General features: G+C 40.0%; 1 protein-coding gene and 3 long non-coding RNA genes across 6 annotated transcripts in view; 2 read left to right on the top strand and 2 right to left on the bottom strand.

Moving 5' to 3' along the window:
* The window catches only part of LOC310728757, a 45,142-nt gene extending 35,653 nt beyond the window's left edge, over window positions 1-9,489 (bottom strand). For both annotated transcript variants that reach the window (XR_014534328.1, XR_014534329.1), the window contains exon 1: window positions 9,199-9,489. This is a non-coding gene — a long non-coding RNA (uncharacterized lncRNA). The remainder of the gene's footprint in view (window positions 1-9,198) is intronic.
* Window positions 9,490-12,802: 3,313 nt separating this feature from the next.
* LOC310729310 lies at window positions 12,803-13,548 on the top strand. The gene is made up of 2 exons (XR_014534549.1): window positions 12,803-12,937; window positions 13,484-13,548. It is a non-coding gene; the product is annotated as an uncharacterized lncRNA (long non-coding RNA).
* Window positions 13,549-14,839: 1,291 nt separating this feature from the next.
* Window positions 14,840-21,905, top strand: LOC310728736 (uncharacterized protein). 2 transcript variants are annotated; one of them, XM_083546555.1, is made up of 4 exons: window positions 14,840-14,923; window positions 15,147-15,308; window positions 21,160-21,252; window positions 21,812-21,905. In XM_083546555.1, the coding sequence occupies exons 1-4, from the start codon at window positions 14,886-14,888 to the stop codon at window positions 21,900-21,902; spliced, it is 384 nt and encodes a 127-aa protein (XP_083402681.1). In that variant the 5' UTR covers window positions 14,840-14,885; the 3' UTR covers window positions 21,903-21,905. The 2 variants fall into 2 exon arrangements, 1 of the variants encoding a protein (XP_083402681.1); XR_014534310.1 differs by lacking the exon at window positions 14,840-14,923 and adding an exon at window positions 16,747-16,831 and having other exon boundaries at window positions 15,159-15,308; window positions 21,160-21,905.
* On the bottom strand, window positions 21,741-26,450 carry LOC310728749. The gene is made up of 2 exons (XR_014534320.1): window positions 26,076-26,450; window positions 21,741-21,887 (listed from the first exon to the last, which is right to left on the bottom strand). It is a non-coding gene; the product is annotated as an uncharacterized lncRNA (long non-coding RNA).
* Between the last annotated feature and the right edge of the window lie 218 nt (window positions 26,451-26,668).

A 26,668-nucleotide genomic window follows, 5' to 3' on the forward strand; every position in this document is an offset into this window, starting at 1 on the left:
GCATCTAATTTAGGATAATAAATGTAGTGGAGGTGGACATTTTAAAGGCAGACTAACAGGTCTTTGAGGGTCAGAATTCTAGCTGATAGACAGGTGTTCAAATACTTATTTGCAGCTGTATCATACAAATAAATAGTTTAAAAATCATATATTGTGATTTCTGGATTTTTTTTTTTTAGATTATGTCTCTCACAGTGGACATGCACCTACAATGACAATTTCAGACACCTTTATGATTTCTAAGTGGGAGAACTTGCAAAATAGCAGGGTGTTCAAATACTTATTTTCCTCACTGTAATTCCACCTGATGAGCTATGTTATCTATGTACGTAGCCTTTGCAGCATTTGTAAGACCGACCACTTCGGCTAACTTACTCCTTACAGATTGAGGCAGTCCCTTCTCTATCTTAGCTCTCAACATTGACTGTTCCATCTGGTTCAAATCCGGATCATTTCCTGTGATGCTTCTCCACACCTGATGAGCTCTTGACACATAGGCCCTTGGATTCTCCTCCTGACCTAGTGGCTCAATAAAAATATCATCAGGGGGTACATTTTTTGGAAATATGTCTTTCAAAGCTTTCCACACTCGACCTCTGTTTGCAGAAAACAATTCTGAATCATTAACAGCGGTACCCACATAACGATTAAGTCATGCTCTCTGCAGGACTTCCTCCATACCTTGAACCCCAAGAAGACTGGCCAATAATCTCTTAATGTCTCCTATAGCTATTTGTGTCCCCACCATAATCTCTTCCAACTTTGAAATCCAAGGATATGCCCCACTCTGAAGAGTAGGCAACTTTTCAAGTATGTCAGACATATCTGTATTCTGCCAAGGCTTATACTCCAGATTCCGTCCTCGAATTAACACTGGACACATTTTATCACAATCCTTCCCTTTAGAGCGTAAAGAATATCGCTTCTCTATTTTCTGAGATCCTTTCTCCTGTAACCCTTCCTTTTTTGAATATGACACTATGACAACTTTCTGTATTCTTGTACGCATAAATTGATACCAACTACCAAATTTAAAGATTACTTAAATCTAACTTCAACAAACCCACAAAAATTGCAAAACGTGCATCAACAACCGTTGAACGAGTACAAATCAAATGATTAACTAGTTAAAACACCATGACTGGTCAGTCCGTTGCCAAGTATCCTTTAAACTGCATAACACAAAGGTCACACACAAAATGTAATTCACTGCGTTACTTCTCAAGCTGAGAGATCAAACGGCACAGTAAAAATTCATATGTGGATATGCGCACATGTTCAAATACACATCCAAGCATTAAAATTTTTTATTTTATTTATTTATTTTTAATAAAACAGCACTGGCCTTAAATCAACCAGAAGCCATGTGCTGACCATGTTGCTCCGTCAGCGTGCTTCAATCCGTGTGACGTTCTGAGCAACTGTCTCAGCAACGCGCGCACACACCAAAGATTCAACAAGAGAGGCAGACAGGACCTTAGATCCTTTTTTAGTTCTCTACAGATAACACCACATACTTCACACACACAACGTCCATCAGCATTCAGAGTTTTATGCTCTACAGATTGCTTATCTCCTCTTTAACCTCTAAACATCATGTTGCATGAACTTCCATTTGCTTTACTTTTAATAATCACCCCAACTCTTTTATCAATCAGTATTACTCACAAAAAATACCTATACATATACAATAATCACTTATTATAATAGTTGCTCATACACGCACACACTCACCACCCTCATTAACTTCTCTACTTGAATATGTCCTTTTTGGGAATTATATTATTCATTCAGAACAGGAGAGTGTTTGTCTCACTGTGGGGATATCTTTATTCATTCAGTATTAAGGGTGCTTTGACTTCAGTGTTAGGTCCTCTTGCGAGGTTTATAAGGTTATTTGGCCATACATAATATATTTTCCCAAAAGGCTTTGTTTTTTATCTTTCTCTTTTGTCATTAACAGAACAAAAAGTCTTCCTGAGGCAAGCTCATAGATTTTAAAGGATTCAGTCCTCTTATGTAATAATGAGGCTCATTGTTTTATTAAAATATTTTCCCTTGTAATTACTAAAAATTAACCCTTAGCCTTCATATGTATTTATTCATATATATATATATATATATATATATATATATGTATATAAAAATACCCACACATACTGCAGTCAGTCACATGCACAAACTTTGAGAGAGAGAGAGAGAGAGAGAGAGAGAGAGAGAGGGGAGAAAGAGAGAGGAGGGGGTCCCGCCCACAGCTGAGCGCACACGCGCAAACACAGACACACACACACTTAGTTCCGCGCGCACAGAGGGAGAGACTCCCCCTTTTTTTTTTTCTTCAAAACGCATACCTTTTCCTCAAACACACACACACACACAAATCACTCTTAAATTAAAAAACTTGCAGTAAAAACATACACATTTAAATTCCACATACACTATAGTCGACTCAGTCATACAAACTTATAGCATGCTATTTTGCCGCACCTTTTTCCTATTTATTTTTTGTTCATTATTTTCCTTCCTTTATTAAATTTATGCTACCTCTTTGATATGCAGAAATTCAAATGAGAGGCTGCTTCATTACATTAGCTCGTCAACTAATGTCCGAGTGGGAACTTCAATTGAATTTTAATTCTGCATCATCCAGTTTGTTAAAACTGACCTGAAATCCACCTAGTGAATGCCCAGGTTTTGCGGCCTGACTTAAATGTCACCTCCCTCAGGGTTTTTATCCAAATCTTGCGGCTCCTTTTCTTTAAACCTTATTCTTCCTTTAAATTTACCATATTTCTTCTGTTTTTCAAAAGTATTCACCTTTATACTTTTTCTCTTCAGCTTCAACTCTTATTTTCTTTACTTCTCTCTTTATTCTTGTTCCTTTTATCTCTTAAACTTTTTACTTCACTTCTTTTCTATTGTAATTCAACGTTTAATTTTCCTTAAAGCAGTATTACAATCAAATCCCCCCTTTTGCGCTGCCCAGCAGTGCAAAAAAAATTTATAACGAAGAAACTCCCAGAAACAGCCACAACACACGCACAAAACCCACACACAGGCCCTTTATACGGTGCGACCCAGCCACAGAAAAACAGAACCACCGCAGGGGGCGAAAGCTCACCGTTTCAGCCGGGCGGACAGATTCGGGAGCAGACGATGGAGCAGATCTGCGAAGCTGAAGGCCACAACACGCCCAGGATTCGTGACGCCAGGAAACGATGTATATTTCTTGTCTTGATGGAGTGTAGCTGTTTCTTGGAATGAATCCTAGCCGACACTGATATTTCTTTGTAAATAAAGTTTTTATTTAACACAGAAATTCAGCATCTTCACGAGCCTCCTGGATCAGCTCGGAGCCGCCGTATCGACGTTGACTCCCGATTCATTGCTCCACCCATGTTTAAATATTGCCCGATTTCTGGGTCCGCCCCTTAATGTATATTACCTCATTTCTGCAATAATGCTTCAACACAAAGCAAAGTCTGTCTTTGTCCAGACTAAATGTATCCCAGATGTATCGGAGCTCCCTTTCCCAGATCATTCATCTTAATTATCTAATGAACGGGTCAGAGGTCATCTCCCAAAAGGACATGCATTCTGGATCATATTCTATACTTCGACTCATACTGATTTAAGGACGACAGTCTCATTTTCCCAGTCATGGTTCTTAACACTAGGCCTTTCATACTTGGCTTAACGAGAACCATCTGGTCTGCCTCCAGCAACACAGGACAAAGTCGAACACAGATACTACATATTAAAGATATTACATATTTAAGATACTATAACCATACCCTGAACTATCCTTTTTGTGGCATGAGTTACTTTGCTTGTACACACACAGTGGTTCCTGTATTTCTGTTTTAGGCTTATCTTTTGCAGGCTCAACATAACCTTGCCGAGTTGTCTCTCCTAACTTTCTCTTCTGTTCACACACACACACCTTTAAGCCCTCCCTTTTTCTCTCCATCTCTTTGGAAGTATATCTTAATGTGTAAGACAATAAACTTTGAAACTTCTCTCTAAAAGCTGACGCGTGTTTCATTGAGACTTCCCCGCATACGTAGCAAAGATCGAAAGGAAAGGCTGAATCGGGGGTTTCCTGTCCAGGGGATAACCCAGAAAAAAATGTATATTCTCAAATGTGTATTCTCAATTATTTTATGAAAAAAAATTCCTTATTTTTTTTAACAATTTATCTTTTTTTTTTGTTCAGTTATTTTTGTCTAAACAATTTTAAATGTCACCTCTTTGTTAACATATTCCACTTTTTAACATTGTTTAATGAGATTACGTATTTAAATATCAAAATTCATAAGTTACAAATATGAAATAAAATTTAAAAGTCCTATTGTCAAAACATGATTTGACACTTTTTCGTTTTTCCTTAACTTACTGCACTTTTTGATGTTTTAATATTACATAGTGTTTCAAATTAAGAAAATTGATATTTTAACAATAATTTTTATATTTAAAAATATTTTTTTTTCGAAAAATTCTTTTTCATGACACTTTTTGTTTTGTTCACAAATTGCACTTTATAGTGGGTTTTCTTGAAATCTTTCTGAACATGAAAATTCCTATTTTCATTATCATATTTTTATAAAAAATTATTATATTTTGTCATCACCTTTTTATCTTTAAACATTTTTTGAATGAAATATTGCATATGAATATGTACAATTATTTGTTCATAAATTTTTTATTTAAATTTTTGTCAAAACAATTTGTCATGCGACCTTTTTGCTAACTTAACAGTTATTAAGGAAAAATATGTTAAGATCAAAATGTATATTTAACAAATATAAAATTTTTATGAGAAACATAATTGTCTAGTCAAAACATGATTTGTAATGTCACTTTTTTGTTTTTCAATCCCTTATTGCATTATTAAAAGGTTTTTTATTAAATTGTGCCACTGAATTTGAACAATCATATTTTTCAAAATAAATATTTGCTAATCAAAAAAATGCATAATTTTGTCAACTTTATCGCATACTTTTGATTCAAAAATATTTCATACTTCAATAACTAATAAAAAAGTCATTTTTTTGTCAAAACATGATTTGTCATGTCACTATTTACGTTTTTCTTATGATTTGCACTTTTTAACTGTTTCATGAAAAAAAAAAAGCTTATTAACCTTATTCGGGTTGGTACTTTAAATGTTGGTATGACTGGTAAAGGGCGAGAGATAGCTGATATGATGGAGAGGAGAAAGGTAGATATGTTGTGTGTTCAGGAGACCAAGTGGAAAGGGAGTAAGGAACATTGGAGGTGGGTTTTAACTGTTCTATCATAGTGTGGATGGAAAGAGAAATGGTGTAGGGGTTAATCTGAAGGAAGAGTACAGTAAAAGTGTAGTGGATGTGAAGAGATTTTCTGATAGGGTGATGAACCGGCAGCTGGAAGTTGAAGGGATGATGATAAATGTCATCAGTGCCTATGCTCCACAAGTTGGCTGTGAGATGGAGGAGAAGGACAGATTCTGGAGTGAATTAGATGAAGTGGTAGATGGTGTACCTAGGAAAGAACGATTGGTGTTTGGGGCAGACTTTAATGGGCATGTAGGTGAAGGGAACGGAGGTGATGGGTAGGTATGGCTTTAAGGAGAGGAATGAAGAAGGGCAGATGGTGGTAGATTTTGAAAAAGGATGAAAATGGAGAAGGAAGGAGGGTCATAGGTTGACCTATAAGAGTGGAGAAAGGTGCACACAGGTGGACTATGTTCTATGCAGGAGATGCAACCTGAAAGAGATTGGAGACTGCAAGGTGTTGGCGGGGGACAGTGTAGCTAGACAGCATCGGATGGTGGTCTGTAGGATGGTTTGGAGGCGAAGAAAAAGAGGAGGAGAGTGAGGACTGAAAGAAGAAGGAGGAAGAGTGTAGTGTGAGGTTCAGGTAAGAGGTCAGACAGGGGCTTGGTGGTGGTGACGAGGTGTTGGATGATTGGGTAACTACTGCAGGAGTGATAAGGGAGGCAGCTAGAAAAGTACTTGGTGTGACATCTGGAAATAGAAAGGAAGACTAAGAGACGTGGTTGTGGAATGCTGAAGTGCAGGAGAGTATAAAGAGAAAGAGGTTGGCAAAACAGAAGAAGTGGGATCGACAGAGTGATGAGAAAAGTAGGCAGGAGTACAAGGAGATGCGGCAGCAGGTAAAAAGGGATGTGGCGAAAGCCAAGTAAAAGGCATATGAGGAGCTGTATGAGAGGTTGGACACTAAGGGAGGAGAAAATAATTTGATGATAAAGGGTGGAGATGAAAATGTGTTGACTAGTGAGGAGAGTGTGTTGAGAAGGTGGAGGGAGTATTTTGAGCAGCTGATGAATGAGGAAAATCAGAGAGCGAGACGGTTGGATGATGTGGAGATGGTAAAGCAAGATGTGGATAGGATTAGTAAGGTGGAAGTGAGAGCAGCGATTAAGTGTGGAAAGTTGGTTAGGCCAGATGACATCCCAGTAGAAGCGTGGAGATGTTTAGGTGAGATGGCAGTGGAGTTTTTAACCAGATTGTTTAACAAGATTCTGGAAGGTGAGAGGATGCCTGAGGAATGGAGAAGGAGTGTGCTGGTAACAATCTTTAAGCATAAGACAGATGTGCAGACCTGCAGTAACTACAGAAGATTCAAGTTGATCAGTCACACCATGAAGTTATGGGAAAGAGTAGTGGAAGCCAGGCTGAGAGAAGAGGTGACCATCTGTGAGCAACAGTATGGTTTTATGTCGAGGAAGCGCACCACAGATGCCTTATTTGCTTTGAGAATGTTGATGGAGAAGTATAGAGAAGGACAGAAGGAATTGCATTGTGTATTTGGAGACAGGGTACGACAGAGTGCCAAAAGAGGAGTTGTGGTATTGTATGGGGAAGTCAAGTGTGTCAGAGAAGTATGTGAGGGTGGTGCAGGACATGTATGAGGACAGTGTGACAGCAGTGAAGTGTGCAGTAGGAAAGACAGACTAGTTCAGGGTAAAGGTTGGATTGCATCAAGGATCGGGCCTGAGCCCTTTCCTGTTTTCAGTGGTGATGGACAGATTGACAGACGAGGTTTCATGGAGAAGAGGTGGAGGAGTTCAGGTAACTGGGGTCAACAGTGCAAAGTAATGGAGAGTGTGTTAGAGAAGTGAAGAAAAGAGTGCAGGCAGGGTGGAGTGGGTGGAGAAGAGTGACAGGAGTGATATGTTATAGTAGGGTATCGGCGACCCCTAATAAGAGCAGCCGAAAGAAGAAGATATTTCATTTCATTTAATCTTCTCCCGCTTATCCGTTATTCAGGTCGCGGGGGCAGCAGTCTAAGCAGATTCCCCAGACACTTCTTCGTGTCCAGGGATCGGGCTGTCAAGGCCCTCGCCTTCGACTGCTGCCCAATCCTCTCAGTACAGGTCCCTTCTGCAGGTGGTGAGCCCACGGGGAGGAGAAGAAGATATATTATTGAAAAAAGTCATATTTATTCATTCATTCATTCATTTTCTCCTGCTTATCCGTAATTCGGGTCGCGGGGGCAGCAGTCTAAGCAGGCCGCCGACTTCGACTGCTGCCCAATCCTCACAGCACCGTCCCTTACGGTCCCTCCTGCAGGTGGTGAGCCCACGGGAGGGCGGCCCCACGTCACTCCGACGTCACGGACCTTGATATTTCCCTCGTAAGGGACCCCCGGAGCATAGAGGGTTAAGGGCCTTGCTCAAGGGCCTAAGACTGGCAGCTTGGCGATACCGGGGCTTGAACCTCCGACCTTCCGATCGGCAACCCAGCGCCTTAACCGCTGGAGCCACCACTCCCCCCTCTAGTCATATTTATGTCAAAACATAATTTTCATATCACTTTTTTGTTTTTCTTTCATCTTTTTTTTTTATATATTTTTTTAAAAACACATTTGTTTTGTTAACCCACTGCACCTTTTGATAGAATTTCATGAAATTATGTTTCTGAATATAAAATTTCATATTTTTATAAAACCTTTCATATCTTTAAAAAAAAAGTCATTTTTGTTAAAACGATTTTCAATGTCACCATTTCCGTTTTTTCAATTATTTGTTGCACATTTTTAACGTTTTTTAATGAAATTATGTGTCTGGCCAATCGGTATAAATCCTTTTCTCCTTCCTTAGTGTCCAACCTCTCATACGCCTTTTTCCTTGGCTTTCGCCACATCCCTCTTTACCTGCTGCCGAATCTCCTTGTACTCCTGCCTACTTTTCTCATCACTCTGTCTATCCCACTTCTGTTTTGCCAACCTCTTTCTCCTTATGCTCTCCTGCACTTCCTCATTCCACCACCATGTCTCCTTGTCTTGCTTTCTATTTCCAGATGTCACACCAAGTACTTTTCTAGCTGCCTCCCTCATCACTCCTGCAGTAGTTGCCCAATCATCCAACACCTCTTCAACACCACCGAGCCTATGTCTGACCTCTTCCCTGAACCTCACACTACAATCATCCTTCTTCTTCTTTCAGTCCTCACTCTCCTCCTCTTCTTCTTCGCCTCCAAATCCATCCTACAGACCACCATCCGATGCTGTCTAGCTACAATGTCCCCTGCCAACACCTTACAGTCTCCAATCTCATTCAGGTTGCATCTCCTGCATAGCACATAGTCCACCTGTGTGCACCTTCCTCTACTCTTATACGTCACCCTATGATCCTCCTTCTCCTTAAAATAAGTGTTCACCACTGCCATTTCCATCCTTTTAGCAAAATTTACCACCATTTGCCCTTCCACATTTCTCTCCTTAAAACCATACCTACCCATCACCTCTGTTCCCTTCACCTACATGCCCATTAAAGTCTGCCCCAATCACCAATCGTTCTTTCCTAGGTACACCATCTACCACTTCATCTAATTCACTCCAGAATATTTCCTTCTCCTCCATCTCACAGCCAACTTGTGGAGCATAGGCACTGATGACATTTATCATCATCCCTTCAACTTCCACCTTCACGATCATCAACCTATCAGAAACTCTCTTCACCTCCACTACACTCTTACTGTACTCTTCCTTCAGAATCACCCCTACACCATTTCTCTTTCCATCCACACCATGATAAAACAGTTTAAATTCACCTCCAATGTTCCTGGCCTTACTCCCTTTCCACTTGGTCTCCTGAACACACAGCATATCTACCTTTCTCCGCTCCATCATATCAGCTACCTCTCTCCCTTTACCCGTCATAGTACCAACATTTAAAGTACCAACCCGAACCTCCACTCTCCTCCACTGCTCCTTTCCCTGCCGTCTCTGTAGACGTCTTCCTCCTCCTCCTTCGGCCAACAGTAGCCCAATTTCCACCGGTACCCTGTCGGCTAACGATACCTGTGGCGGTCGTTGTTAACCCAGGCCTCGACTGATCCGGTATGAAATTCTCATTTGTGATCCGCATATTTGATTTGGCACGTTTTTACGCTGGATGCCCTTCCTAACGCAACCCTCCCCATTTACCCGGGCTTGGGACCGGCACTAAGAGTGCACAGGCTTGTGCATCCATAATAGCTGGGTTATATTGTATAATGTAATATTATATTATATACATTACTATTATATAATATTATAAAAAGTCATTTTTGTGTCAAAACATAATTTTCATGTGACTTTTGTTTTTCTATCATTATAATTTTTATTTAAGATTTTTTAATTTTTGCAAAAGCACGTCACAATTTCTTTTTGACATCTGACTGACATCTACTGCACTTTGACGGTTTTTCGTGAAGTTATGTTTCTGAATATAAAAATTTTATATTTTTATAATAACTAAATTTTATGAAAAAAGTCATATTTTTGTTAAAACATGATTTTCAATGGCACCATTTCCATTTTTTCAATAATTATTTGCACTTTTTTAAATAATTTTTTTTATTTTTTGTCAAAACATGATTGGTCATCATTGTAATATGCTTCTGGATATAAAAACACATTTTGCACTTTTTAAAGAGTTTTAATAAAATTATGTTCATGAATATAAAAATTCATATTTAAAATATTACTATCAGATTTTCATAAAAAAGTCTTATTGCTGTCAAAACATTGGTCATGTCAGTTTTTAGTTTATTTTGGCCCTTTTTTTTTTTTTTTTTTTTTTTTTAAGTGTTTCCATAAAATTATCCGTCTGAACTTACAAGTATTACATATTAAACAAAAGTCACGTTTTTGTTAAAACAATTTTCATAATTACATTTTCAAAGTAATTTTTTTTTTTTAAATCATTGTTTTTAAAACATGATGTCACATTTGTTTGTCTTTAACTTACTGCACTTTATGACGGTGCTGCATGAAATTATGTTTCTAAATTTAAAATTGTATATTTTTATAATATTTTAATGAAAAAAAGTATTTTTATTAAAACATGATTTTAAATGTCACCACTTCCAAAAGTACATGAAAAAAAATTAATACAGTGGGGCAAAAAAGTATTTAGTCAGCCACCAATTGTGCAAGTTCTTCCACTTAAAAAGATGAGAGGCGCCTGTAATTTTCATCATAGGTACACTTCAACTATGAGAGACAAAATGAGGAAAAAAAAAAAAATCACATTGTTAAATAATGAAATTATTTATTTGCAAATTATAGTGGAAAATAAGTATTTGGTTACCTACAAAAATAATGCAATATTTCTGGCTCTCACAGACCTGTACCTTTTTCTTTAAGAGGCTCCTCTGTCCTCCACTTGTTACCTGTATTAATGGCACCGGTTTGAACTCGTTATCAGTATAAAAGACACCTGTCCACAACCTCAAACAGTCAGACTTCAATCTCCACTATGGCCAAGACCAAATAGCTGTCAAAGGGCACCAGAAACAAAATTGTAGACCTGCACCAGGCTGGGAAGACTGAATCTGCAATATTTAAGCAGCTTGGTGTGAAGAAATCAACAGTGGGAGCAAATAATAGAAAATGGAAGACATACAAGACCACTGATAATCTCCCTCGATCTGGGGCGCCACGCAAGATCTCACCCCGTGGGGTCAAAAAGATCACAAGAACGGTGAGCAAAAATCCCAGAACCACATGAGGGGACCTAGTAATTGACCTGCAAAGACCTGGTACCAAACTAACAAAGGCTACCATCAGTAACACACTACGCTGCCAGGGACTCAAATACTGCAGTGCCAGACGTGTCCCCCTGCTTGGCAGTGCATGTCCGGACCAGTCTCAAGTTTGCTAGAGAGCATTTGGATGATCCAGAAGAGGATTGGGAGAATGTCATATGGAACACCATACCTACTGTGAAGCATGGGGGTGGAAACATCATGCTTCGGGGCTGTTTTTCTGCCAAGGGATCAAGACGACTGATCCGTGTAAAGGAAAGAATAAATAGGCCCTTGTATCGTGAGATTTTGAGTAAAAACCTCCTTCCATCAGCAAGGGCATTGAAGATGAAACGTGGCTGGGTATTTCAGCATGACAATGATCCCAAACACACCGCCCGGGCAACGAAGGTGTTGTAAGAAGCATTTCAAGGTCCTGGAGTGGCCTAGCCATTCTCCAGATCTCAACCCCATAAAAAAATCTTTAGAGGGAGTTGAAAATCCGTGTTGCCCAGCGACAGCCCCAAAACATCACTGCTCTAGCGGAGATCTGCATGGAGAAATAGACCAAACTAACAGCAACAGTGTGTAAATACCTTGTGGAGACTTACAGAAAATGTTTGATCTCTGTCATTGCCAACAAAAGGTATATAACAAAGTATTGAGATAAACTTTTGTTATTGACCAGATACTTATTGTCCACCATAATTTGCAAATAAATTCTTTAAAAATCAGACAATGTGATTTTCTGGATTTTTCTTTCTCATTTTGTCTCATAGTTGAAGTGTACCTATGATGAAAATTACAGGCCTCTCTCATCTTTTTAAGTGGAAGAACTTGCACAATTGGTGGCTGACTAAATACTTTTTTGCCCCACTGTATTTTTCTAAACATCATTTGTCATGTCATCTGTTCGTTAAAATAGTCCACATTTGAACCATTTTTAATGAAATTATGTTTAAGAATATGAAAATGTATATGTTACAAATATAATTTTTTTATGAAAAAGTCATATTGTTTTAAAAACAAATTGTCATCATTTTGTTTTTTCCTTTTTATTATTAAAGGCACATTTTGACGGTTTATTATGAAATAATGTTTTTTAACAATAACATTTTAAAGAAAAAATGTTTTCAAAACGATTTTTCATGACAATGTTTCATGAAATTATGCTTATTTTAATTTTATTATATATATTTTCTTAATATATACAACCCGAAACGCCTCGGTGTATGTTACTACTGCGGTAAGAAAGGACATTGGGCTATAGAATGTAGGAAGAGACAATGGGATGAGGGTAAGATTCCCACCGGCTACCCTCCTCCACCGCCTCCTCTTACAGAACCTAGCCCATTTGCAGGAATGCAAATTAGCCCCTATGACGCATAGGGGTGCCCACAGAGCGTAACCCCTACCATGCTGCATTGTACCTATGAATCCCCTCAATTAAACGAAATGCCATTTCTCGAACTTTGCATCGATGGCACGGTGTACCCCTTTCTCTTTGATACAGGGGCGAGAATGTCACTGGTAGGCAAACAATATGAGGGACCCATTTCTGGTCATTCCATTAGCTCTGTGGGTATTGAAGGGGTTGAAAAAGAAACACTATTTACTCCATCCATGCTTGTAACCTGTCCTTCCGACACAAATATTTTTCTGCAACATCGTTTTGTTTTTATGCCTGATTGTCCTTTTAATCTCTTGGGCTGAGATCTCATGAGTAGGTTGCACATTTCTCTCACCTTCTCCGGCAGAGTTCCTGATTCTGCTCCTCTGTGTAACGCGGTCCTACTAGTGTGTAGCACTCTTATAACCAACTCTAGGTCACTGCATAAAACACTCGTGGAACCATGCCAACCACTGGGGATTCTTATGGACCAGAATCAAAAGATAAGGGTCGTCTCACAGGAGCAAAGGTAAGCAATAAGTATAACAGTATAATCAAATATTAGTCTTTAATCAATTATTCACATAGAATAAAGTAAAATAAGAAACAGGGTCATTCAGTAGGGCAAAGACTGTAGTATGTTTTCATTGGTTATTTTTACTCCTCAAAACTTCTTTTAAATTGGTAATAAAATAGTGAATTGAATAATAAAACTCAAAATAACAAAAAGTATGAAAATTCAAAAACCCAAATCAAAGTTCAGATTCTGAATACAAATAAACAAAACAGTAAAATAATGAATCTTACACGCTGAATTTCAAAATCAATGTTTCAGTTTTTGCAATTAACTCAATCTTAATGTCCAGTTGAGTTTAAGTTCGATAACTTAATTTCAAGTTCAAAAATATAAACAATGTTCATCAAAGAGTGGATGAAAAATTTAAATCCAGTAGAGAGAAAAATGTTTGATCCACTGAAGGTCCAGGCAGAAAAAACTTAGGAAAATCAAAAATCAAAGCAAAATTTTTTGATCCTACCAGTTCGGCAGACTTCACGCTCTTTACTCTGTTTCCAGGTACGAAATGATGGAATGGCTCGCCAGTCCCGACCGGAATACGAATAATCAGCAAGGACAGGATTCAGGAACAATTATCAAAAAAAAATGTTAAACCCAGCCTCGTAACAACAAAGCCAAAATGAAACATCAATGTCATTGTCCAAATAAATAATTTCACTTTAAACCAAACTCTCCGTCTCAATCATTTGTACATATATGAGAACATACATGCTAATGCACCATGTGCTCAGTCCAACACTAGGCCTATGCACAGTGTGAGCAAGCTAGCACCGCATGGCGCATATTTCACATTAAGAAATTATCTACCATAAAGACGTAAAACATCTTATAAACCTTTAAACATTACTATATACAGTCGTACATCATATTCATACACTTTTAAAGCATTTTTGAAAACTTTTACATCACTTATCACCTTTTTTTAAATTGATTTTTCACATTACAATTCACAGTGTTTGTAATAAATAACTAAATACACTTCCTATAAGAGGGTTTGTACTCACCAAGGAGAAGAATAAATCAGGAAAGTTGTTTCTCCCCAGAAAAGATTTATATCGTATTGTATTGTGTCAGTCTCATTAATTCCCGTTCAAACGAACACACAAAACTGTTCACAAAACACAGAGTTTCAAAAACTTATTTATCACAGCTGTATATTCAACTTTTTAATAATCTAATCGCTGGATTACTAAACAGAGGATTCCAATTACAATTTGTGCAATCGCGTTTTCTCTCGGTCAAGTTCACTCTCATTCTGCCTGCTTGTCTGCTAACGTTCGGCAAGGGGCGGGACTAACCTTTCACCTTGCCAATGAGCAATCGGCTCAAAAGCGTTTCAAATTTTAATTATAAAGAATTTTTCCTGCATTTTTCTTCTTTCTTTTTCTATATATTTATACATTTGATAAAAATAATAATTATATAAAATGCCAATAAAATGCTAGTGACCTAGGTTAATGACCTGGGTTACACTCTCCCCTCCTGAATGTATGCAGGTCCCTCTGCATGCTGAAGTTTAGATGATTTCAATAGAGAGTAAGTTCTAGGGGGACTCAGATCTTCCAAGGAAGAAGTAATTACTGTACTCAGACTGGAGAACAGGGATTGAATGACTAAACTGAGAGGATTACCCAGTTGGGGTAATGAAATCTTCACATTGTCTGCTTAAACGTCTGAGAAATTCAGTTTCAGTTTCCTCACTCTGGTTCTCTTGAGTGTCTTTGAGAGTGGCGCTTTCCCTTTGAGTGGAAGGCCTACTTTCATCTTCTCCAACATCTGGCCGCTCTTGATTTGTAACCTGTGCCATATCTCTTTCAGATTCCACAATTGAGCTTTCTTCAAGAACTTCAACTTCAGGCTGACCTGATAGGCTCTCCTCTACTGGTTGTCCTGGGGTAGGATGATCGTCCTTTCCTGCATTGGAAGATTCCACATCAGGTAAGTCTCTATTCACGGGATCTTCCGGGATAATATGTTCTTTATCCTTTTTCATCACAGGTTCAGCTCCAGGTAAGTGGACTGTTCTTTTCCTGGTGAAAGGAGGGATTGGTTTTGAGTTAGAGAGAATTCTGGTTTCAATCTCGAAGGGTTTTTCAGGATCATAATAGTCCACTGGACTACAGTCTGACTGAATGCTCACTCATGCTTTCAAACGCCTCAGGTTCCTCAGCACATCTGGCTCTAGTTCTGGGTTTCTGAACCACTTTCCTTTTGACGGATTCATCAGACTCACTTGTCGACAGGAATCCACAAGGCAGCAGAAGATCCCTGTGCAGAGTTCTCAGAGGTCCATCCTTTCTTTCTGGTTTTACTGTGTAAACGGGTAAGTCACCTGCTTTCTTTGTTACCATGTAAACATCAGGTTCCCACTTGTCTGCAAGCTTGTGTTTGCCTTTCAGACGTACATTTTTCACAAGTACACAATCACCGACTTCAAGAGTGGAGACAACAACACGTTTGTCATACCTCTTCTTATTTCGTTCCGCTACCTTTGCAGCATTTCTGGTTGCAACCTTGTAGCTTTTTCTAGTCGGTTCTTGAGACCTTGAACGTATTTTGAGTGGGACTGAGACTGTCCATCCACAGGTAAACCAAATGCAAGGTCAATCGGTAGTCGAGGTTGTCTCCCGAACATTAGTTCATATGGGGAGAATCCGTTCACATCATTCTTAGTGCAATTGTATGCGTGCACTAGAGGTTTTACATACTCCTTCCATCTTGACATTTCCTTGTTGTTCAAGGTTCCTAACATCTGTAGAAGTGTTCGAATAAAGCATTCTACCGGATTGCCTCTCGGATGGTAGGGAGTGGTTCTGATCTTGGATATTCCAGCACATTTGCACAGCTCTTTAATTGTGTGTGACTCAATGTCTGTACCTTGGTCGCTATGGAGCTTTTCTGGGAATCCGTAGTGCACCAGAAAATTGTCCCATAGACACTTGGCTACTGTCTGGGCTTTCTGATTCTGCGTTGGTACAGCAACAGCATACTTGGTGAAATGATCAGTTATCACCAGTATGTCCTTGGTGTTACTTTGGTCAGGCTCTAGTGACAGGAAATCCATACAAACTAACTCTAGCGGTCTGCTGGTTCTGATGTTTACCAAAGGAGCAGCTTTCTCTGGCTTCCGTCTTTCGTCGAACACAACGTTCACAGGTTTTGACCTTCTTTTCTACTGCTGAGGACATCTTAGGCCAGAAGAATCTTGTTCGAAAAAGGTCGAGAGTATGCTCAATGCCTATGTGACCCATTTCATTATGGAGTGCCTTCAAGACTGTAGCACGAAGATCAGCAGGTAAAGCCAATTGGTATGACGGATCTTCTTGCTCTTGTCTTCTCCTGAACAGTATACCATTTCTCAATTCCAGACGATTCCATTCTTTGAACCATGGAATTAATTCAGATGGAACGGACTTGAGACAGGGCTTTTCCTTGGATTCCAGTTGTTGGATGACTATTCTAATTTCTGGATCCGTTCTCTGTCTGTCCCGCAGGTCTTCCTCAGACAGTTTGGAAATCTCTGTGAACTGGTAAGTAACCTCTTGTTGGAAGGCTTTCGGTAAGGCATCCACATCAACAGCAAGGGATTCCACTAAAGTCACAGAGGGGTGTAAAGAATTAGGATCAACACCGGACTGATCAATTTGATGACGTTCACAGAAAGCTGTTATGACTTCTGCAGGAACAACCGTTGATGAGTTTTCTGTCAGGTGATGGTAAATAAACTGTCTAATTCTTTCCCTTTCTTTTTGTGTTTCCAGATCATCAGGAACTTCCTCTTGTGGACGTCTCGACAACCCATCTGCATCCTGATTTCTACTTCCAGCCCGGTATTGTATTTTGAAGGTAAAGGTCGACAGACTCGACAACCACCTGTAGCTGGTAGCATCCAATTTTGCGGAGGTTAAGATCTATGTCAGCGGGTTACTGTCAGTTACCACAGTGAAATCAGCTACATACAAGTAATCGTTAAATTTGGCAGTAACGGCCCACTTCAACGCCAGAAATTCTAACTTGTGTGCTGGATATTTTGCTTTACTCCTGGTAAGTCCCTGGCTTGCAAAAGCAATGACTTTCATCTGTCCATCTTGTTCTTGATACAGTGCTGCACCAAGGCAGCTGGTACTAGCATCAGTGTGCAAGACATATGGCAGTTTGGGGTTTGCAAATCCTAACACTGGAGCAGATGTAAGTTTTGCAATGACAGTGTCAAATGCTTGCTGACACTCTTTGGACCATCTTTCTCCAAACTGTCCCTTTGGATCGAAATAGTGCTTACTCTCATCCATTTTCTTTCTGCGATCCTTTTGCAGTGGAGTATATCCAGCCGTGAGATCGTTAAGAGGCTTCACAATCTTTGAATAGTCCTGTACGAACCTCCTGTAGTAACCAGAAAATCAGAGGAAAGATCTTAACTCCTTTAGATTCATTGGTCTTGGCCAGGTTTTTAGGGCTTCTACTTTCAAAGAGTCAGTTTCCACTGCATTCTGGGATACAATATGGCCCAAGTATCTGACAGCTGTTTGACAGAACTTACACTTTTCTGGTGAAAGCTTTAACCCAAAGTCTCTGAGTCTTTTGAGCACCTGCATCAATCGTGTCTCATGTTCCTCCAAAGTTTTTGAAAAAACTATGAGGTCATCAATAAACACAAGTACTTCCTTCCGGTTCAGGTCTCCCATACAACGCTCCATTAGCCGTTGAAACGTGCTTGGTGCATTGGTGATTCCTTGCGGCATCCGGTTAAATTCCCAAAATCCTAATGGGCATACAAAGGCGGTTTTTTGCTTATCAGACTCTTCCATCTCAATTTGATAATATCCGGACTTCAAGTCAAGGACTGAGAACCATTTTGATCCCGTCAAGACTAAGAAAGCTTCTTCCAAGTTAGGAAGGGTGTAGGCATCCTTTATGGTCTGGGAGTTTAATTTCCGGAAGTCAATGCACAGGCGCACAGAGTTATTCTTCTTCCGAACAACAACTATTGGAGACGACTACTGATTCCCTGATGACACCTGCTTCCAGGAGCTCTTGAAGATGCTTCCTGACTGTGTCCACATCTTGGGGGTGAATTGGTCGAGCTCTGTGCTTAAATGGTGTCTCATCACTGAGCTTAATTCGGTGTTTCACTTTGTCAGTATGACCATAATCCAGATCGTGTAAGGCAAAGACGTCAGGCATAGAGTTCAACAGGGATGTTATCTTATTTTTTCACTCTGGTGACAGAGGAGAATCTCCAAAGTCAATTGGAATGTTTGGTGGAATATCTTTCATCTTTTCACTTTCAGCATGAACTCTGGATAGCTGTTTCTCCATCACTCGCTGAACTGCATGAACTTCAGCTATCACAGTCTTTGGGGGAATCACTAGGTTAGTTTGAGTGTCATTCCTCACTATAACTGGCAACTGAGCAAAGCGATGCCCTGATGGTAGACTGTGCAGAGAGCTTGCTACTAATAGACCACTAGATAAGGATGTTGTGGTAGGTTGTTCCACTGAAACCCACTTTTCAAAGAGAGGGAATTTCACTTGAATAAGTCCATTCAGAACTACAGTGTACCCTGCTGGTACAACCTCTTGTTGGCTCCCTTTCATCTTAACACATGCCACAGCTCCACTGGAAGCTTGTCGTTTTCTCTGCTCAAGTACATTTATCACAGCTTGATAGCCATAGCAAGTTGACTTGAGAGTGGTTGTGTTCTCTTGAGTGCAGTTGGTATATAACACATCAAGCGAATTGGTACCAATTAGGATCTGTGGTATGTTCGTCAAATCAGGGACTACCAGAGCTAAGGTTGGAACTTCTGCTTCCACCCCAAGGACATTTTCGGGAAACTTCAGGTTAAGTTCGACATAACCCAAATAGGGTACAACTTGTCCATTGGCTCCCTCTACTTCTAGAAGATGATCCAAGGATTTCATGGGGTGCTTGCATAAGTATTTATCATAGTAGGACTTAGAATGGTTGTCACCTGCGAACCGGTGTCTAGGAGGCAGTTCACTTCTCTTCCTTCAATTTGGATTATGGCAGTGCACCTTGTTCCTACTAAGACGGTTGGTAATCCATGACATTGGGACTTATGAGCATGCTGGTGAAACAGATATCCATTCTTCTTAGGGCATTGGTCTCTTCTAGTCTCTGTTCACCCCACAACAGAGACGGACTTCAGTTTAAAGACTTAGAGTTGAAAGCATTCTGGAGGTCCCATTTGGCCTGTCGCTCTCTTAATTCACTGCCCTTCTCATCCACGTTGCGAGGGTTTGCATCATTCTCGCAGTTAAAAGCAAGATGTCCATCCTCTCCACAATGAAAGCAATAACCAGGATGGGGTCTGTTGTGTGATTGCCAGGTGGGTCTTGGATTCTTGTTCAGGTCAAGTTCTCTAGGTTTGGGTCGGTATTCCACAGGAAAAGTGCTCAAAGCTGGAGGCTTCTCTTGACGTTCCCCTTGAAATCTTGGGACAAGATGAGCATGAAGCTCAGCTATCTTCTGTCTTAATTCAGAAATTTCATCCACCTTGGGGCTCTTTTCTTTGCGAACAGGCTCAATCTTCATCATGGTAATTTGTGCTTGAAGTTTTGCGACTTCTTTCTTCAGATTTTCAACTTCAGACTTTTCAACTTTGCTTTTAGGCTTAACCGATTTCGGTTTTGCACTTAACCGACTTTCTAATTCATCATTGGGCTCACCAGGTAGGTCGGTGCAGTATACGGACTGTTGGTGAGTCGCTGGCCGTAGCTTAAGTGGAACAGGAGCATGTCTGTTTATTCCAAGATGCTTTCTCATCCTTTCTTCCTTTAGTGACTGCTTGTCTTCTGCAGTACGAATAAGTACTACAAATTCAGCAAAAGAAGGGGGTGCATCTTTCTTCCCTTCCAGCTGTAAATCAACAATCAAGCTGTTGTCCCAGCAACCCCTGCAAAATTGCTTGAGGAGACAACTGTTCCGTTCAGCTTCAGCAATACCACCTCGTCTAATTGCAGTGCTCAACATCACATGAAGACGGTGAAGGTAGGTGGAAGGTTTTTCACCTTGATTTTGCAGGGCACCAATGAACTTTGCAAAAAGTTCATCTCCGTCCTCTACTGAGCCATAGACAGATTCCAACACCTTCAAGCAATGTGATGGCAGGGCATGTGGACTAATGTGCTTGACGACATCCGAAGCTGAAGGCAGCAAACTGTCAAGGATTTTGCCCGTCTTGTGTAAATCAGAAAGTGACTGATCGTTCAATCGGAAATCCACACTGGCACGCCAGGTGTAGAAATCGGGTTCATGGCTGGGGCAAGGGATTCTTCCAGAAAAGACTTTGAGATGAAAAGCAGCATGTAGAAGTCATGGAATCGCTGGTCCTTACTACGTGCTCCATAACTACTCGTTGAATTCCTGGTGGATTTAAGGCACTGGTTGGTATGTTTAAGGACATGGTTTCGGAAACACTGGCATCAGGGCTCCTCACATGGCAATATGATGGTGCCGGTGCGCTCTCCTTGGCAGGGTTTTCAGCTTCTCTTGTATGCATATTGCTGTCATTCACAGGCTGTTCCAATTCTGGCTCAGATACAGAAGATTCTTTTTCTGGAAACATCAATGTGAAAATCTTTTGCAGCTCACATTGAAGCAATTCCTGCAGTGTATTTTTGCTGGCTCGGGCAATGGCCTTTAGGTTTTCCAAATAACCTTCAGTAACACTGCTTTCAGCTGCAGGTGTGTACACACTTCCCAAGCTGCGCACATGAAAGACAATGCTGGCATCGACAGTGCTTGTGATGGTCATAGGCAAGGCGGACTCCAAATTGTGCATAGCAGATTCATAAGAAAATTCCACAATGGCACATCGGTGGTGCTCTGAGTTGGGATCGTCAATAATTACGTTGCGTTTGATGGATCCATATTTCATTAAGCAGGCTTCTAATTATTGAGTTAAGCCACTTAAAATGACTTAAAATTTCTTGACGTTAATGTTCTCACGTTTCACAGCTTCCATTTTTGCTTGTAGAACTGATTTTCTTTGAAGAGAAGGGGGGCTTTATTTTTCTTTATTGACTATTGTGGTTATCAAGTTGACTAATTAATATTACACTATGCTGTAACTTTTTCTCCTGGCTGGCTCGCCAAGTTTTTCGTGTAACGCGGTCCTACTAGTGTGTAGCACTCTTATAACCAACCCTAGGTCACTGCATAAAACACTCGTGGAACCATGCCAACCACTGGGGATTCATATAGACCAGAATCAGAAGATAAGGGTCGTCTCACAGGAGCAAAGGTAAGCAATAAGTATAACAGTATAATCAAATAATAGTCTCTAATCAATTAATCACACAGAATAAAGTAAAATAAGGAACAGAGTCATTCAGTAGGGCAAAGACTGTAGTATGTTTTCATTGGTTATTTTTACTCCTCAAAACTTCTTTTAAATTGGTAATAAAATAATAGTGAATTGAATAATAAAACTCAAAAAAACTAAAAGTGTATGAAAATTCAAAAACCCAAATCAAAGTTCAGATTCTGAATACAAATAAACAAAACAGTAAAATAATGAATCTCACACACTGAATTTCAAAATCAATGTTTCAGTTTTTGCATTCAACTCAATCTTAATGTCCAGTTGAGTTTAAGTTCGATAACTCAATTTCAAGTTCAAAAATATAAAACAATGTTCATTAACGAGTGGATGAAAAATTTAAATCCAGTAGAGAGAAAAAAAAAATGTTTGCTCCACTGAAGGTCCAGGCAGAAAAAACTTAGGAAAAATCAAAAATCAAAGCAAAATTTGTTTGATCCTACCAGTTCGGCAGACTTCACGCTCTTTACTCTGTTTCCAGGTACGAAATGATGGAATGGCTCGCCAGTCCCGACCGGAATACGAATAATCAGCAAGGACCAGATTCAGGAACAATTCTCACAAAAAAATAAAAACCCAGCCTTGTAACAACAAAGCCAAAATGAAACATCAATGTCATTGTCCAAATAAATAATTTCACTTTAAACCAAACTCTCCGTCTTAATCATTTGCACATACATGAGAACATACATGCTAATGCACTATGTGCTCAGTCCAACACTAGGCCTTTGCACAGTGTGAGCAAGCTAGCACCACATGGCGCATATTTCACATTAGGAAATTATCTACCATAAACACGTAAAACATCTTATAAACCTTTAAACATTACTAGATAGATAGATAGATAGATAGATAGATAGATAGATAGATAGATAGATAGATAGATAGATAGATAGATAGATAGATAGATAGATAGATAGATAGATAGATAGATAGATAGAACTTTATTGTCATTGCATAGTACAGGTACACAGCAACGAAATGCAGTTTGGCATCTACCAGAAGTGCAAAATGTAGCAGTCGTGCAAAAGTGCAGATAAATATCTAGCATATTTACAGTGCAGATAACTATCTAGCATATTTACAGCAAGTGGTATATATGAAAGTATATACCGTGAATAAATATAAAGGCTATTTCAGTGCAGAGATGCGTGGACATTCAGAAGTACAGTGAATAAATATAGAGGCGTACAGTAATTAAGAAAATGTGCAGAAATGAAAGGTTACAGATCACAAGATTATGGCATTAAGGAGTAGCAAGCTGAATAAACAGTCTACTATATATATATATATATATATATATATATATATATATATATATATATATAAAAAAAAAAAAAAAAAAAAAATATATATATATATATATATATATATATATATATATATATATAAATATATATATATATATATATATATATATATATATATATATATATATATATATATATATATATATATATATATATACACATACATTATATACACAAATGAATGTGAAATGTTGGGCAGAATGTACAGTAATGATATAAAGATACATACAGATATAAAAGTGCAGATGTACTAAGGAGTGAAAAAGATATAATATGTAGTATGTACATGTATTGTACAGAGGTTATATACAGTTTTGTTTGTGTTTGTTTTGTAGTGATTTAGCGGTGTAGCGTAGAGTTCAGTAATGTGATGGTGGATGGAAAAAAGCTGTCCCTGAACCTGCTGGTTCTGGTGCGCAAGTTTCTGTATCTCCTTCGTGATGGAAGGAGGTTAAACAGTTTATGACTGGGATGTGAAGAGTCTTTGATGATGTTGTGAGCTCTGCGCAGACATCTGCTGTGATGAAGGTGTTCAATGGCAGGTAGTTGGGTGCCAGTGATGCGTTGGGCAGTTTTGACCACCCTTTGCAGTGCTTTACGTTCACACACAGTGGAGCCTCCATACCATACAGTGATGGAGTTGGTCAGAATGCTCTCAATGATGCAGTGGTAGAAACTCGTTAAAATCCCCGGGGACAGATGAGATTTCTTGAGACTTCTCAAGAAGTACAGGCGTTGTTTTACCAGAGCTGACGTGTTCTGCTGCCAGGACAGATCCTCAGAGATGTGAACTCCCAGGAACTTAAAGCTGGAGACTCGCTCTACCTCGGTTCCATTGACTGGTAGATGTCTCCTGCTGTTGGATTTCCGGAAGTCCACAATGAGCTCTTTGGCCTTTGTGGCGTTGAGAGTCAGGTTGGTGGCACACCATGCTGCCAGATTACGGATCTCTTCCCTGTAGGCCGATTCGTCGTTGTTTTCGATCTGGTCGACCACGGTGGTGTCATCTGCATACTTGATGAAGATGTTGGAGTTATACAGAGGAGCACAATCGTGGGTGAACAGGGAGTAGAGCAGTGGGCTCAGAACACAGCCCTGCGGTATGCCAGTGTTCAGAATGAGGGTTGAGGATACCTGGTTTCCCAACCTGACAGATTGAGGTCTGTTGGTGAGAAAGTCCAGAATCCATCTGCAAGTGGAGGTGCAGATACCCAGTTCACTGAGCTTAGTGATCAGTACAGTGGGGTGGACTGTATTGAATACAGAGCTAAAGTCAATGAACAGCATTCCGATGTATGTGTTGCTCTTATTCAGGTGGGTGAGAGCAGAATAAGAGCTGTGGAAACTGCATCCTCATTTGACCTGTTCGGGCGATAGGCATACTGGTGTGGGTCCAGTGTAGGTGGTAGGCCCGTAGTGAGGTGATTCAGGACCTGTTTCTCAAAGCACTTCATAGCAATGGGGGTGAGTGCAACCGGGCGAAAGTCATTCAGGCATTCAGCAGCTGAGTGCTTAGGCACTGGTATGATAGTAGTGGTCTTCAGGCATGTTGGTACCGTGGCTTGGGCCAGTGACAGGTTGAAAATGTCAGTAAAAACCTGTGCCAGTTGTCCAGCGCATGCTCTGAGAACACGTCCCGGTATGCCATCCGGGCCAGCTGCCTTGCGTGCATCCACTCTGCTAAACACTGAATAGACATCCGTTGTTGAGAGTGAAAGTGGGCTATAAGCAGTAGCAGAGTCCGTGTTTGGTGTAAAATGTCCTGTGCTTTGGTCAAAATGAGCAAAAAAGTGATTAAGTTTGTTCGGTTGGAAGGCACTGCTGGTTGGTTGAGCTGTAGGTTTGTAGTCTGTGATTGACTGGATGCCTTTTCACATGCGTCTGGGGTCAGAGTTGTGGAAGTGCTCTTCTATGTGGAGTTTGAATGTGAGCTTTGCTTTCCTGATGCCCCTTTTTAGGTTGGACCTGGCTCTGTTGTAGTCTTCTGCACTGCCAGATTTAAAGGCAGCATCTCTTGCTTTCAACAGGAGACGGACTTCAGAGTTCATCCACGGCTTCTGGTTAGGAAAGCATTTCACGTGTTTGAAGGTAGTGACATTGTCAATGCACGTGTTAATATGGTCCAAAACAGATGATGTGTAAGTGTCCATGTCTGTGTGAGAGTCCAGTGTGGCCTGTGAATCGAACATATTCCAGTCAGTATCCTGAAACTGTTGTTGTAGAGAAGAAATGGCCCACTCTGGCCATACCTTTACTGTCCTCACAGCTGGTTTCACACGTTTGATCAGTGGTGTGTATTTGGGTAGCATGAACAAAGAGAGGTGATCAGACTGACACAAGTTGGGGAGGGGAATGGCTGTGTATGCCCCAGGTATGTTTGTGTATACCTGGTCCAGTGTTTTGTCCCTGCTGGTAGAGCAGGAGACATTGCGGTGAAATTTTGGTAGAACAGATTTTAGGTTGGAGTGGTTGAAATCTCCAGCAACAATGATGGCTCCTTCCGGATGTGTAGACTGCTGTTTGCTGATAGGTGCATGCAGTTCCTCCATAGCTAGCTTAGCATTAGCATCCGGTGGAATGTACACTGCAGTCACAACAATGGCTGAGAATTCTCTCGGTAAATAAAAGGGTCTGCACTTAATCATCAAATACTCTAAATGAACAGAGCAATGTAACAGTAGAGTCCGTGCACCATGAGTTGTTAACATAAATGCACAGACCTCCACCTCTGCGCTTACCAGAGTCCTCTGCCGTCCTGTCCGCCCGATAAACACTGCGACCCCCGAGCTCAATGACGCTGCTGGGAATGTTGTTGTTGAGCCATGTTTCCGTAAAAATCATGACATTACATTCCTTAATCCGTTTGTGTGATGATATCCGGAGCAGCAACTCATCCATTTTATTAGCAAGAGACCGTACATTGGCAAGGAAGACGCTTGGAATCGATGGTTGATGCGGGTTTAGCCTTAGCTTAGCCCTGATGCCGCCTCGCTTCCCCCTCCTTTGTTTACGGTCTCGCCGCCGGCGGTGTGGTCTCGCTGTCGGCCGAGCTGGATCAGCGGTCCGCGGTGTTCAGGCGATTTCCAGAGGGAGTTCAAAGTCCGTTGAAAGTCCGTATCTGTGAGTGTTGGCGGTGTCTAGTAATGCTTCTCGGCTGTATGAGATGTGTGCAAGCCTGTTCTGCGTAAATAAACTTGCTGTTGATGGAGAAATTGCTACTAAATCGCAAAATCTAGAGAGACGCTGGGCCTCGCGTTGTGCACGCGCCGCCATCTTGGTCGATATACAGTCATACATCATATTCATACACTTTTAAAGCATTTTTGAAAACTTTTACATCACTTATCACCTTTTTTTAAATAGATTTTTCACATTACAATTCAGTGTTTGTAATAAATAACTAAATACACTTCCTATAAGAGGGTTTGTACTCACCAAGGAGAAGAATAAATCAGGAAAAAAAATAAAGTTGTTTCTCCCCAGAAAAGATTTATATCGTATTGTATTGTGTCAGTCTCATCAATTCCCGTTCAAACGAACACACAAAACTGTTCTCAAAACACAGAGTTTCAAAAACTTATTTATCACAGCTGTATATTCAACTTTTTAATAATCTAATCGCTGGATTACTAAACAGAGGATTCCAATTACAATTTGTGCAATCGCGTTTTCTCTCGGTCAAGTTCACTCTCATTCTGCCTGCTTGTCTGCTAACGTTCGGCAAAGGGCGGGACTAACCTTTCACCTCGCCAATGAGCAATCGGCTCAAAAGCATTTCAAATTTTAATTATAAAGAAATTTTCCTGCATTTTTCTTCTTTCTTTTTCTATATATTTATACATTTGATAAAAATAATAATTATATAAAATGCCAATAAAATGCTAGTGACCTAGGTTAATGACCTGGGTTACATCTGTCATATCTTTCTAACACTAACGACTGTTTTCTCTCTACCACTAAGAAATTACCACTCTCTTCTTCACTGGAAGAATTGCCATCTCTCCTCTGGGTGGAGCATCAGGACGATG

The sequence above is a fragment of the Silurus aristotelis genome (assembly GCF_946808225.1).
Source record: "Silurus aristotelis genome assembly, chromosome: 7".
In the NCBI taxonomy this organism is placed as follows: domain Eukaryota; kingdom Metazoa; phylum Chordata; class Actinopteri; order Siluriformes; family Siluridae; genus Silurus; species Silurus aristotelis.

Excerpts from the sequence above, each read along its gene's own strand:
- LOC310728736 (XM_083546555.1), top strand. The coding sequence starts at position 14,886 with ATGATCGTCCTTTCCTGCATTGGAAGATTCCACATCAG. Across the intron at positions 15,309-21,159 it reads TGGTTTTACTGTGTAAACGG|GTCACTGCATAAAACACTCG; the intron begins GTAAGTCACCTG and ends AACCAACCCTAG. Across the intron at positions 21,253-21,811 it reads GTCGTCTCACAGGAGCAAAG|GTACGAAATGATGGAATGGC; the intron begins GTAAGCAATAAG and ends CTCTGTTTCCAG.